This window comes from Mustelus asterias, chromosome 27 (assembly GCF_964213995.1).
Source record: "Mustelus asterias chromosome 27, sMusAst1.hap1.1, whole genome shotgun sequence".
Classification (NCBI taxonomy): domain Eukaryota; kingdom Metazoa; phylum Chordata; class Chondrichthyes; order Carcharhiniformes; family Triakidae; genus Mustelus; species Mustelus asterias.
Genome location: NC_135827.1, coordinates 29,801,523 through 29,814,477, shown reverse-complemented (window position 1 = coordinate 29,814,477; position 12,955 = coordinate 29,801,523). Strand labels below are relative to the sequence as shown.

The 12,955-nt window shown below is 45.0% G+C and overlaps 1 protein-coding gene across 3 annotated transcripts in view; it reads left to right on the top strand.

The window, feature by feature from the left end:
- Positions 1 to 1,875: 1,875 nt before the first annotated feature.
- dlat (dihydrolipoamide S-acetyltransferase (E2 component of pyruvate dehydrogenase complex)) overlaps positions 1,876 to 12,955 on the top strand; it is a 34,387-nt gene continuing 23,307 nt past the window's right edge. For 2 of the 3 annotated variants that reach the window (XR_013495586.1, XM_078198977.1), the window contains exons 1-3: positions 1,879 to 2,252; positions 7,142 to 7,243; positions 9,378 to 9,502. Coding sequence is in view for 2 of the 3 variants with exons in the window: in XM_078198977.1 (XP_078055103.1) it covers positions 2,007 to 2,252; positions 7,142 to 7,243; positions 9,378 to 9,502 (473 nt within the window). In the remaining variant the exon portion in view is untranslated. Of the gene's footprint in view, positions 2,253 to 7,141; positions 7,244 to 9,377; positions 9,503 to 12,955 lie in introns of all 3 variants that reach the window. The other variant, XM_078198976.1, reaches the window with a different exon arrangement.

Below are 12,955 nucleotides of genomic sequence, written 5' to 3'. Positions count from 1 at the left end.
CCAAATGGCCTCTTTCTGCACTGTAGGAAATCTATGAACAAAGAAAATTACAGCTATAAATTCCAGTGAGTGTAGGGGTTAGATTTGTGAATGATCTGAAGGTGAGAGATTTAGAAATGTAATGAAGATGAGAGAAATGAAAAAAGTAGTGCCTAGCGTTGGCACAGTGGTTAGCACTGCTGCCTCACAGCGCCAGGCACCCGAGTTCGATTCATGGCTTGGGTCGCTGTCTGTGCGCAGTTTGCATGTTCTCCCCATGTCTGCATGGGTTTCCTCCGGGTGCTCCGGTTTCCTCCGGAGTCTAAAGATGAGGTTGATTGACTATGCTAAACTGCCCCTCCCTATCAGGGAAAATATGAGAGGTTACAGAGATGGAGCCTGGGTGGGATTTCGATCGGTGCCGACTCATAGAATCCTTACAGTGCAGAAGGAGGCCATTCGGCCCATCGAGTCTGCACTGACCACAATCCTGCCCAGGCCCTATCCCCGTAACCTCTCATATTTACCTGACACTAAAGGACAATTTTAGCATGGTCAATCAACCTAACCTGCACATCTTTGGAGTGTGTGAGGAAACCGGAGCACCCAGAGGAAACCCATGCAGACACGGGGAGAACGTGCAGACTCCGCACAGACAGTGATCCAACCCGGGATTCAAACCCATAACCTCATGCATTTACCCTTGCTAGTCCCCCTGACACTTGATGGGCCAAATGCCCTCCTTGATTTGATTTATTGTCAGATGTATTAGCATACAGTGAAAAGTATTGTTTCTTGCACGCTATACAGAGCATACCGTTCATAGAGGAAAGGAGAGTGCAGAATGTAGTGTTACAGTCATAGCTAGGATGTAGAGAAAGATCAACTTAATGCAAGGTAGGGCCATTCAAATGTCTGACGGCAGCAGGGAAGAAGCTGTTTTTGAGTCAGTTGATACATGACCTCAGACTTTTGTATCTTTTTCCCGACGGAAGAAGGTGGAAGAGAGAATATCCGGGGTGCGTGGGGTCCTTGATTACGCTAGCACTGTAGGGATTTTATGAACAAAGAAAATTACGGGCTATGAATTCCAGTGAGAGCAGGGGTTAGATTTGTGGATGATCGGCACGGAAGCACAGTGGTTAGCACTGCTGCTTCACAGCTCCAGGGACCTGGGTTCGATTCCCGGCTTGGGTCACTGTCTGTGTGGAGTTTGCACATTCTCCTTGTGTCTGCGTGGGTTTTCTCCGGGTGCTCCGGTTTCCTCCCACAGTCCAAAGATGTGCGGGTTAGGTTGATTGGCTATGCTAAAATTGCCCCTTAGTGTCGTGAGATGCGTAGGTTAGGGGGACTAGCGGGTAAATATGTAGGGGTGTGGGGGTAGGGCCTGTGTGGGATTGTGGTCGGTGCAGACTCGATGGGCCAAATGGCCTCTTTCTGTCGGGTTTTATAATGCTTCTATGATCTGGAGGTGAGCGGTTGAGAAATGTAATGTAATGAAGATGATGCACCCCGGACATTCTCTCTTCCGCCTTCTTCCATCGGGAGGAAGAAAAATCATGTTTTGAAAAATAATGTTTTTAAACAATAATTTTTAAGAATGTTTTTAAGAAAAATCCTGCCTCCATCAGGTCACGTACCAACCGACTCAAGAACAGCTTCTTCCCTGCTGCCATTAGACTTTTGAATTAAGTTGCATTAAGTTGATCTTTCTCTACACCCTAGCTATGACTGTAACACTACATTCTGCACTCTCTCCTTTCCTTCTCTATGAACAGTATGCTCTGTCTGTATAGTGTGTAAGAAACTTCACTCTATCCCAATGCATGTGATGAAAATGAATCAATGGGATGATGGTCTGGAGGAAGTGGTGTTGGTGCCAATAGAACCGGAAGTGGTGGTTGCCGTGACGTCAGATCCGTTTTACGGCAGTGCCGCTGCAGTACGGCGGAGGTCATTGAGGAGAGGCTGAGCGGCGGCGGCTCTGTGTCTGTCCCCTGCCCCGGCTCTGTCACCCCCGCCTCGCCATGCTCCGCCAGGCCGTCCGCCTCCGTCCCTGCGTCCGCCTTCGTCCCGGCGCCCGGCCGGCCACCGCGGGGCTGGGCCCAGGCCCGGGTCCGGGCCAGGCTCCCCGCTGCTGGTACTCGCTGAGCGGCGGCAGTAGGAAGGCCGGACCCGGCCCCCAGCGTTTGCTGCTGCTGCCGCCGCCGCCGCCCTGGAGCGGGCTGGCGGCTCCGGGCAGGAGGTGGTACAGCCTCCCCCCACATCAACTGGTGAGCAGCCTGGGGTGGAGGGGGTGGGGGAGGATCAGGCAACCCAAGGACAGGAGTCGTCAGTAACCAGAGGTCGCAGCCGTCACACACTGATTCCATTTATTATCTAACCCCAGTGCCATTTGCAGCATCTTCCCTCGATATTGCCCCCCACTCTGAGCTCAAGCTTCCAAGTCTCACTAAATATTCCAGCTGACACCGCGGGTGTAGTAACTGAGGGGGTGCTGCATCTCCCACTCCACCTGACGAAGGAGCAGTGCTCCGAAAGCTAGTGGCATTTGCTACCAAATAAACCTGTTGGACTTTAATGTGGTGTTGTTAGACTTCCTACGGGGTGCTGCCTTTTGCCAGAGGTGCCGTGACATTGAAGCCCAGACCTCCATCAGGTGGATGTAAAAGATCCAATGGTGCTCTTTTCATAGGGTCCCTACACTGCAGTTGTCGATCTGCAGCGACAACAATCCCATCCAAGTCCTATCCCGTAACCCCACCCCGCTAATCCCTCTAACCTACACATCCCAGGACATTAAGGGGCAATTTAGCATAGCCAATGCACCTAACCTGCACATCTTGGGTGGGATTTCACGACCTCGCTCGGGTGAAATCATAAAGTCCTGTCCGGAGGCCAGTGGAGATTTCCGTTCTGCGAGCCTCCCGTGCCCCAGAATCGGGTTGGACGAGGCAGTAAAATTCCGGCCCTTTGGGCACCTGTTGAAGGAAGGCAGCAGTTGCCACCGTGCTGGTTACAGTCGCCCATTCCCACAGGGTGCCCACTCTTGTCTGCCAGCACACGTGCAGTTTCTCCCATTCGGCGAAGGGTGACCAGGAGTGGTGGTGGCAAGATCTTTGTAGTGGGTGGCAAGGGAATCAATAACTTGAGGTGGGTGCAGAATGGTAATATCACTGGTGGACAGAGTGGGTGCCAAGTGGGCATGAGCGGTGGCAGGAGGTATAGGGCAGGATTTTCTGGTCACGCTCGCCCCAATTCTGTAAAATCCTGTCGTAAGTCAATGGACCTTTGCATGGTCCGTGTCCTGCCCACTACAATTGCTGTGGTGGGTGAGATGGGAAAATTCCGCCTATAGTGTTTGTAGATGAGGAGCAGAGCTGACCCTGCTGAATTGGATAGTTTTTGTTCCTCAGTCAACATCGCAAACGCTGAATATCTGATCTTTTCCTGTAGAGTCCCTACAGTACAGAAGGAGGCCATTCGACCAGTCATTATTATAATGTTGCTGCTTTTTGTGGGGGTTTGCTGTGTGTGATTTGGCTGCACATAGACTCCCAAACACTTCGGGGGTACTTTGAGACATCCAGTGGTTGTGAGGAGTATCATTTAAATTCAGAAGGTGCAAAACTTGCTTGGGTCAAGTTTTACTTTTTTTGGAGTCTTAAGTTTTTTAAGCTTAAGTTTATTCATTGGTGCCACAAGTAGGCTTGCATTAATACTGCAATGAAGTTACTGTGAAAATCCGTGAATCGCCACACTCTGGCGCCTGTTCAGGTACACAGAGAATTTAGCATGGCCAGTGCACCTAACCAGCACGTCTTTCAGACAATGGGAGGCAACCGGAGCACCCGAAGGAAACCCACGCAGACACGGAGAGAATGTGCAGACTCCGTACAGGCAATGCCCTAAGCTGGGAATTGAACACGGGTCCCTGACGCTGTGAGGCAGCAGTGCTAACCATTGTGCCACCCATTATTCCGATCCCTTAAGTGTCTGCGTGTTATGATATGGTTGTGTGATGCTTGTTACATCAGTGCCCCAGATTTGATGTTCTGTTGCTGCTAAAATAAGTTCAGTCATGCATATTATGAAATTTTGCTTTGTGTTACGTTCTGCAGCTGCTTTTTACTTCCCTGTTTTAAGAGGGATAGCTAGAAGCCCCCTGGTTTGCACACTCATTTCTGATATTTCTCAAATGTGCTCAAAGTTCTTATCATCTGGGATAGAAGTAGAATTTGGATTTTTGTTGGAATGTAGATATTCACGGTTGTGTGCTGACTGGTGAAAGCATCAAAGTTATTTGGTGCATAGTGTTAATGGTAGAATGCTTTCAAGCCAGTGCTTTGCCATCCTCCAACTCTGGCCTCTTGCATTCTTTGTCCTGTTTGTATGCCTCCCTCATTTCCGTTGTCTGAGTTGGAAGTTATGCCTTTAGCTCTTGACACTTCATCTTGACTCCCTCCTGAAACTGTTTCCCCTGTTTACCTCTCCACTAAGGTGCCCCTTAAAACCTATCACTTTGACCAAGCTTGTGGTCACCCACTCAAATCTCCTCATTTGACTTGAGGACAGTTTTTGTTTGAATGCCCCCATTTCAAACTGTGTGGAATGTTTTATATTAAAGGTGCTACATGAAGGCAAGTTGTTCATTCCTTTTGTAAAGTTAGCTAAATAATGTTTTAAAATTACTAATATCTCTAAATATATGCTTGTGCCAAATAAAATGCTGTGTGGGGTGCAAGAATCTGGAAGATGGTTTGACTTCATGAGTAATTATAACATTTCCCCTCTCAATTTTACCAAATCTTAAAAATGTTTCCCAGCACAAAATTTTAAAGTTTTTTTAACCTTACCATTTAAAACTTCTATCAATTTAAAATTTTAGCACTGTTGCCTCAAAGTGCCAGGAGCCCGGGTTCGATTCCAGGCTTGGGTGACCGTGTAGAGTTTGCACGTTCTCCCTGTGTCTGTATGGGTTTCCCCCGGGTGCTCCGGTTTCCTCCCACAGTCCAAAGATTTGCAGGTTGGGTGGATTGGCCGTACTAAATTGCTCTTAGTGTCCCAAGATGTGTAGGTGGTGGATTAGCTTTGTTTGATGTGTTGGCTTATGGGGATAGGACGGTGGGGTGGGCCTGGGTAAAATGCTCTCAGAGCGTTGGTACAGACTTGATAGACCCAATGGCCTCCTTCTGCTCTGTAGAGATGCCATGAAACTGAGATGCTAAATATAACTGATCAATTATTCACAACACTGAACGGCATTATTAGAAAATTTGAATATTTTATAGAGCTATATGAGCTTAAATGGGAACCGGGTTCGTTAGATAGATATTGCAATATTAACACGAGATGATGGAAGAACAATATAAATGTAAAATATTCAAGAGGCTCTGAGCATTTGATTAATTGAGACAATGTTTTTTGAAAAATATTTTCTAAAATGTGGATGATGCTGGCTAAGCTTAATGTCTCATCAGTTCTTAGCCTGATCAGCTGCTGGTGAGCAATCTGCATGACCATTGTAGGCTTTGTTGTGTTGGTGTTCCCATCGTGGTGTTAGGTGGCAAATTCCAGTATACTAACCCAATGATGATAAAGGAACTGAGATATATCGCTGTACTTGGATACTGTGTGACTTGGTGATAAATGTTGTTTTTTTCAATCGTTCATGGGATGAGTGCGTTGCTGGCTGGGCCAGCATTAATTTCCCATCCCTGAGGGCATTTAAGAGTCAACCACATTGTTGTGGATCTGGAGTCCAGGTAAGGACGGCAGATTTCCTTCCCTAAAGGACATTGGTGAACCAGATGAGTTTTTACGACAGTGGTTTCATTATTTTCAGATTTTAAAAATTAAATCTGCTACGGCAGAATTCGAGTATTCCCCTGAGTCTCTGGATTCGTCGTCCAGCGACGATGCCACTGCCTCTCGACCTTCTTGGTGCGGGGAGGCCATGGGAAGGAGTTTGGAGAAAGTAACTCTATCACATTAGCTCGGAGTTTAAACAGCAGCTGCTGCGTTGTTGAGCTGTTCCTGGTTTTGGGTTCTGTGTTTTCCTGACTGTCGGAAGTTCTGTGGAGATGATTACACAGTTTGATTGAAATCTGATAAGAGTGATTCCTGTGATTGCCATTACGGCATGCCTGACTTAATTTACAGTCTGCTGCTGGTTGCAATTACTGAGCTTTATTGGTCGGGCTTGAGAGTAACGTTCAGAGATGTGAGTATTGTTTCCAAGTTAACATTGGATGCTGAATGTCCAGTCTGGCACTTTCCAGTTTTTGAACAGGATGTCTGGAAGTTTCTACACCAAATATCTACCCTCCCACTAATGTGATTTCAAAAGTCACATACATGTTTGCCCTTCCTACAGAATGGTTGCTGCCTAGATGTCTATTTTGGGGAGCTGCCTTGCAGAGAAATGTATGAGGCCCATTTTGCTGACCAGATGTGATGGTCTAAAAACAAGTCCATAGCTTTCAGATAAAAGTACATTACTGTGGATGCTGGAGTGAAATAAACCATCAGCTTATTTGGCTGGGCGCTGTGTTGGCGCGGTGACATGCCAAACTAGTTATTGGCTTTGTGCGTCTGTCTTTTCCCACGCTCCAGGTGATCTAAGCAACCGTAGACCCTGCCTCACTCGACTCGTAACTGTAATTTAAGAAAGAGAAAAGGAGGAATTTCTTCTGCCAGAAGGTAGTGAATCTGTAGAATCTTTTACTGCAGAGAGTTGTAGAGGCTGGATCGTTCAGTATGTTCAAGGCTGAGATTGAGAGTTTTAAAATCAGTAAGGGAATCGTGGGGATAAGATGGGGACGTGGAAGTTAAGGATCATCATGTCATGATCTCTTTGAATGGCAGAGTGGGCTCGATGGACTGAATAGCCTACTTCTGCTCCTGCATCTTATGATCGGACATCTGGAGTGGGATTTTCTAGCCATTCACTCCAGTGGGATTCCGCCATCCCGCTGCGGTGAATGAATGTTTGGCTGAGTTCCACATTCTCCACCCCTCTAGCGGCAGTGGCGAGGTGTGAACAGCCGGAGAATTCCGGCCTCGAAATCCAATGCGAATTTGGACCCAAGATTGCTGATCTTTGAGACATTGTACCTGTTACCCAGAAGAGCTGCGTGACTCACTGCTGTTTTATTCATAGATGCCGTTACCTGCGCTGTCACCCACGATGCAGATGGGAACTATAGCCCGTTGGGAGAAGAAAGAAGGAGATAAAATAAATGAGGGAGACTTAATAGCTGAGGTATGTGCAATTAAAACCCTGTTTTATCTGTGTGCGTTAAAGTACTTTTAACATGCAAAATCTCACCAGCCTTTCTTTTGTCCAGCCTGTTTGTTGTGATGCTGTGTGTTTGGAATATATCCAAGTGATCCTGAATATCTGCTTTTACACTTCAGTTCTCTTGGTTTTCATACCAGTGTTGTTCCCTGCAACGTTATCCTGACAACAGAATTGTGAAAAATTGCCAGCTGTGCCACTGGGATCAGTAATTTAATAGTGTAGCTGTGGAGAGCCTGGGCAGTGATAACCCTATGGAATTTTAACTGGACAAGTGGTGGTATAAAAGTGATTACGATGGTGGCTACTTCTGTGGGTGCATAGCAGCATTATGTCATGTCCGCTTTCTGTGTTGGCTACTGTGTTTGTAGAGATATATCGAAGTACCAAAATATCAGGTTCATTGAATTGAGACAACTGGGCAACAACAGGCTTTCCTATCCGCTTTGCTGTTTGTTCCATCATTTTTAATCATGTGCCCCATTTTAAGATATGAAGAGAGATTGGTTAGGCTTGGGTTGTTTTCGTTGGAGCAGAGAAGACTGAGGAGTGACCTGATTGAGGTGTTCAAGGTTATGAGGTGCGTGGACAGGGCGGATAGGGAACAGCTATTCCCCTTAGTTGAAGGGTCAGTTACGAGAGGACGCAAGTTAAAAGTGAGGGGTGGGACATTTAGGGGGGATTTAAGGAAAACCTTTTTTACTCGGAGGGTGGTGATGGTCTGGAATGCACTACCTGGGAGGGTGGTGGAGGCAGGTTGCCTCACATCTTTTAGTGGATGAGTACTTGGCACGGCATAACATTCAAGGCTATGGGCCAAGTGCTGGCAAGTGGGATTAGGTGGGCAGGTCAGGGCATTTCATGCATCAGTGCAGACTCAATCGGCTGAAGGGCTCTTCTGCACTGTAGTATTCTGTGATTCTGCCCCATATCAGGACTATTCTCCATTGTAAAATAGTTACGTGTGAATTTAAAGAAAATCACTTTAGTTTGTTTTTATATTTTATTAAGAATGAAAGTTGCTGCATTTTAAAAGATAATCAGGAGGTTAAGGGCCCACTCCGGTGACTTAAGCATAAAGTCAAGCTTGACATTTTAGTGCAGTAACAGTGGGAACATCGCACCCTTGGGCACCTTTTGGGTAGCATGTTTAAGCAAGGCACTGGCTCCCCTCTCAGGCGGAAGTGAAAGACTCCTTGGCATGGAGGCGATCAGGGCAATTCTCTCTGTATCTAGCCAACAAGAACTGATTATCTGTTTATTTTTGTGTGGGGGCTTGCTGTGTGAAAATTGGCTGTTGCAATTATTTTCTAATTTTAAAAAAAAACAGCTGTCAGCATGCGCAGATCTCTAATGACATTCACTGCAGAACCAGAATTGAGATGCAGTCAGTAATCTAATTGTACAATAACCAATATTGTACTTGTTTGAAAATTAAATTCTTGTGTTTGTTTTTGATGAATGGCATCCAAGGTCATGTTACATGTTTAGGCAAGATGTTCTATAATGATCATCATTGCATCATGGGGGCGCTTTTATTGACTTTGCTACAGATCAGAACAAAAAATTAGCTTTATTTAAAAGTAAAAGGACAGTAAAACGTAAACAACCTGTGTGGCAAACAACCCAGTGTGCCACGAGGCGGGGGCGGTGGGGTATTTAAGGAATGCGTTTGCGTGGAGATTGGAATTAACCTATGATATTAGGCATAGCAAATAAAGTGTCCAATCCTCACCACTCAGTGGGTCTATCAGTCGTCAGCAACCAGCCCAAAATGTAATGAAAGATTTCAAGCAATCCTTGTACCATTTTAAAGTTTGGAACTTTTATGGATTGCATACTAACTAGTGTGAGCAGTGTATATGATGAGATCAGATCAGTGCCAACAAGTTAAACATTAATAGGCTCCTGTGCATGAGAGTCAAGAGTAAACTAGCCGTTCCCATAGAACGGCTAGTTTACACCTACCAGGGTTGGTGGCAATTCTGAAGGAAAATGTCCAGTGATGATTTTAAACATAAAGGTGGCATTGTTTTGCAGAATTATTGTGTTCCTTTTTATTCTTATGAATTAAAATATATATGCATTTTCTCATAAGGTGGAGACAGACAAGGCAACAGTAGGCTTTGAGAGTCTGGAGGAATGTTATATGGCAAAAATCCTCATGCCAGCCGGAACACGAGATGTGCCACTTGGTACGATCATCTGCATCACAGTTCAAAGGTGAACGCAAACAGTTCTGCATGACTTTGCACTCTTCCTGTGTCCGCACATGATCTCTCTTACGCAATTCCTCTATTCAATAGATTATCTTTATGCATCATGTTCAAATCCACACTTGCCGGCTACTGTTGTGTTGCATATTGTTGCAAAGGTATAAAATCTGTTCTAAAGCGGAGATTGAACCCCCCCAAGTTATAAAATCTGTTCTAAAGCGGAGGTTGAAACCCCCCCCCCCACCGAGAAGTAACACCTAACCACTCAGAGGAGTACCCTGCATCATAATCTGTAAAAGTGAGTGCGAAGTGGTGCGATCTGCGCTTCAGCGACTTTTAGTGGTTAAATCAAAATAACTCCCTGGCACACTCTCTAAAATCAACAGGTAACAATTTATTTATCCAACTAACAGTAACAAGTTAACTAAACTATGAAACCAAATAAAACACGATTTTAATGCAATGCTGTTCAGATAAATACAATTCCCACTTATTAACAGAAAAAGTCACTCTCTAAATTACAACCAGGTTTTGTGTCTTCTGGAATATCCTGGGCTTTCTCTGTTGATTCTTCTGCCTGAAACTTCTTTCTTCTTTGGTACCTTTGCTATTTAGGTGGAGCTTTCTCTAAGACGTAAATGAGGCTGTTACTCTGGCAGACAGCAGTTGCTCTCTTCCTCTGTCGTCCCCTTCCTTTTATACCTGTGATGACATCTTCCATGTGATAGCACAATTAAAATCGGAAGCTTGAGGACTTGGGTATTCATGACATTGCATTAGATCTCCTATTACTACTGTCAGGAATCCTCATTGTTTCTGTTCTGTGAAATACCTTGGGGCATTTTATTACTTTAAAGATGCTCTGCAATGGGGCGGCACAGTGGTTAGCACTGCTGCCTCACAGCGCCAGGGACCTGAGTTCGATTCCTGGCTTGGGTCACTGTCTGTATGGAGTTTGCACGTTCTCCCTGTGTTTGCGTGGGTTTCCCCCGGGTGCTCCAGTTTCCTCCCACAATCTGAAAGGCGTGCTGGTTAGGTGCATTGGCAGGTGCCGGAATGTGGCGACTAGGAATTTCACACTAATTTTATTGCAATGTTAATGTAAGCCTTACTTGTGATTAATAAATAAACTTTACTTGTTACAACAACAAGTTGGCCCCATTGTGTCCAAATTCTTGATTGCGGTCAAATTCCACGGTGCTATGTGGACAAGACACTAGACCTGTTTCAAAATTGCAAAGTGGAAGTTAAATATTAGGACACACAGGAAGCTGCCCTGCATTAGGAGTGTGGTCAAAGAATGTTGTCTTTGAGGTCTTTCAGTCATGCTTATTAAAATTGGAAATAAAGTAGGCAGACTTTGGGGTACTGGTTCCAGTCCAATCTCTCTGCTAGCACAAACTAAGCAATAAGTTTACTACATTTTAAACAGTTGACAGTCAAGATGGATAAACTTGAATTATAACCAAATTGTATAAAGTTGGTTTGAAATATAATTCAGAAGCAGGACAAACACATTATAGATACCCTTAACTGAGCGGCACGGTAGCACAGTGGTTAGCACTGCTGCTTCACAGCTCCAGGGACCTGGGTTCGATTCCCGGCTTGGGTAACTGTGTGGAGTTTGCACATTCTCCCCATGTCTGCGTGGGTTTCCTCCGGGTGCTCCGGTTTCCTCCCACAGCCCAAAGATGTGCGGGTTAGGTTGATTGGCCATGCTAAAAAAATTGCCCCTTAGTGTCCTGTGATGCGTAGATTAGAGGGATTAGCGGGTAAAATATGTAGGGATATGGGGGTAGGGCCTGGGTGGGATTGTGGTCGGTGCAGAGTCGATGGGCCGAATGGCCTCTTTCTGTCCTGTAGGGTTTCTATGATTTCTATGAGTCACAACATTGTGCATAAAAAACATCTAAAATGGGGGCCTGTAATTTTGAGTATATAGAATTTTCACAGTTGGCCTACCGATTTACTCTATCTTACTCCAGCATTAAATTTACAAAATTAAAGTTAAAAGTGGTTACGGTAACTTTCATTTTTGTGGACACTGTACACATTCTTGAACATGATTTCCCACATTTCTTTATCCCGAAGCATCCCCACGAAAAGGAAAAACGAAAAGCTGAGCTTCGTGCTAAGTTAACTACTCTCAGCTGGAGCAGCTGTTGAGTAGCTCCAGTCAACCTCAGTGTAAACTGACAAGTAGAAGGAAAGAGCTGTGGTTCCTGCTTCTAATAAGTAAGCAGCAACACCTGCTAGAAATTTCCTATATTTTTGTTGGATGAGAGGAGGACTGGATCCAAATCTTGAGTGAGCCATAACTTCCTTCAGCTAAAAGTTGGGAACGACCATCACCTTCAGCCCCCCGCAAAGTACAGGCCATATTCTGTGCTCTACCCCATCCTGCCTTTTGTGCATCTTTTCCACTGCCTTTGGTGACTGTGTCTTGAACCACATTCTATTCCCTCCCTAAACCATACAGGTACCTCCCTCTCTGCTAAGACCCTCCTGTAACACTACATTCTGTACTCTCTCGTTTCCTTTTCTATGAACGGTATGTTTTGTCTGTATAGTGCGCAAGAAACAATATTTTTCACTATGTTAATACATGTGACAATAATAAATCAAATCAAATCCTGAAATCCCCTTCTCTGACCAAGCTTGTTTACTGCTATTCGTAAATGTTACATTCTAGGTGCTTTTAAGAGCAGATAACATCTTAAAAGGATCCATCCTCCTCAATTTAGGCTTCACACCATTCCCTATTTGAAAAGATTGCTCGACAGTCTCCAGTAATTAAGAATTGATTCCTCTTGGTCACTCCGGCAAATCTCTCTTCCCTTGACCGGGCATCCATTTTTCTTCTACTTCCGTGAAGTGCTTTGGGATGATTTTTTTCTGTGTTAGGGTCATGACAATATATCGCTTTGTAGTAAATTTTTAAGAATGTGCATTCATGTAATGCCTTTGCTGAAAAGAAGACACGCTTTGTCTTGCAATCATCAGGACAGAGTGGCAAGAATACCAAATCTCAAAGGAAACAACAGTTCATGCTGCATGAAATGAGGGTTCTGCTTTGTTGAAAAGTGAATTCTGATTGGTAGAGGCATTGCCAAGGAGAATGAAGCAGGGAACAGTTAACTGCCCAGCTTTTGTTTAAATTCCAACCAGGCATGTCGACTCTGGTCAAGGAGTTACCATGAGGAATGAACCAGGGAATGGCTGTGTAGTTGACAAAAGTGCAAAGCGTGGACATGTTCTTCCTGTTTGCTAAGGAAGGACGGTGAGTGTGGATGTATGTAGCTTCTAGCACGTGCAAGTGAGCCACGCTATGAGCTGTAATACTTTTCATGCTGTCAGGATGCCCGAAAGTGCTTCACAGCACTTTTAAGGTGCAGTGACTATTTGCGAATTTGGGAAACATTGGCAGGCAAGGTGATCTTGATTGAGAGATAAATAATTG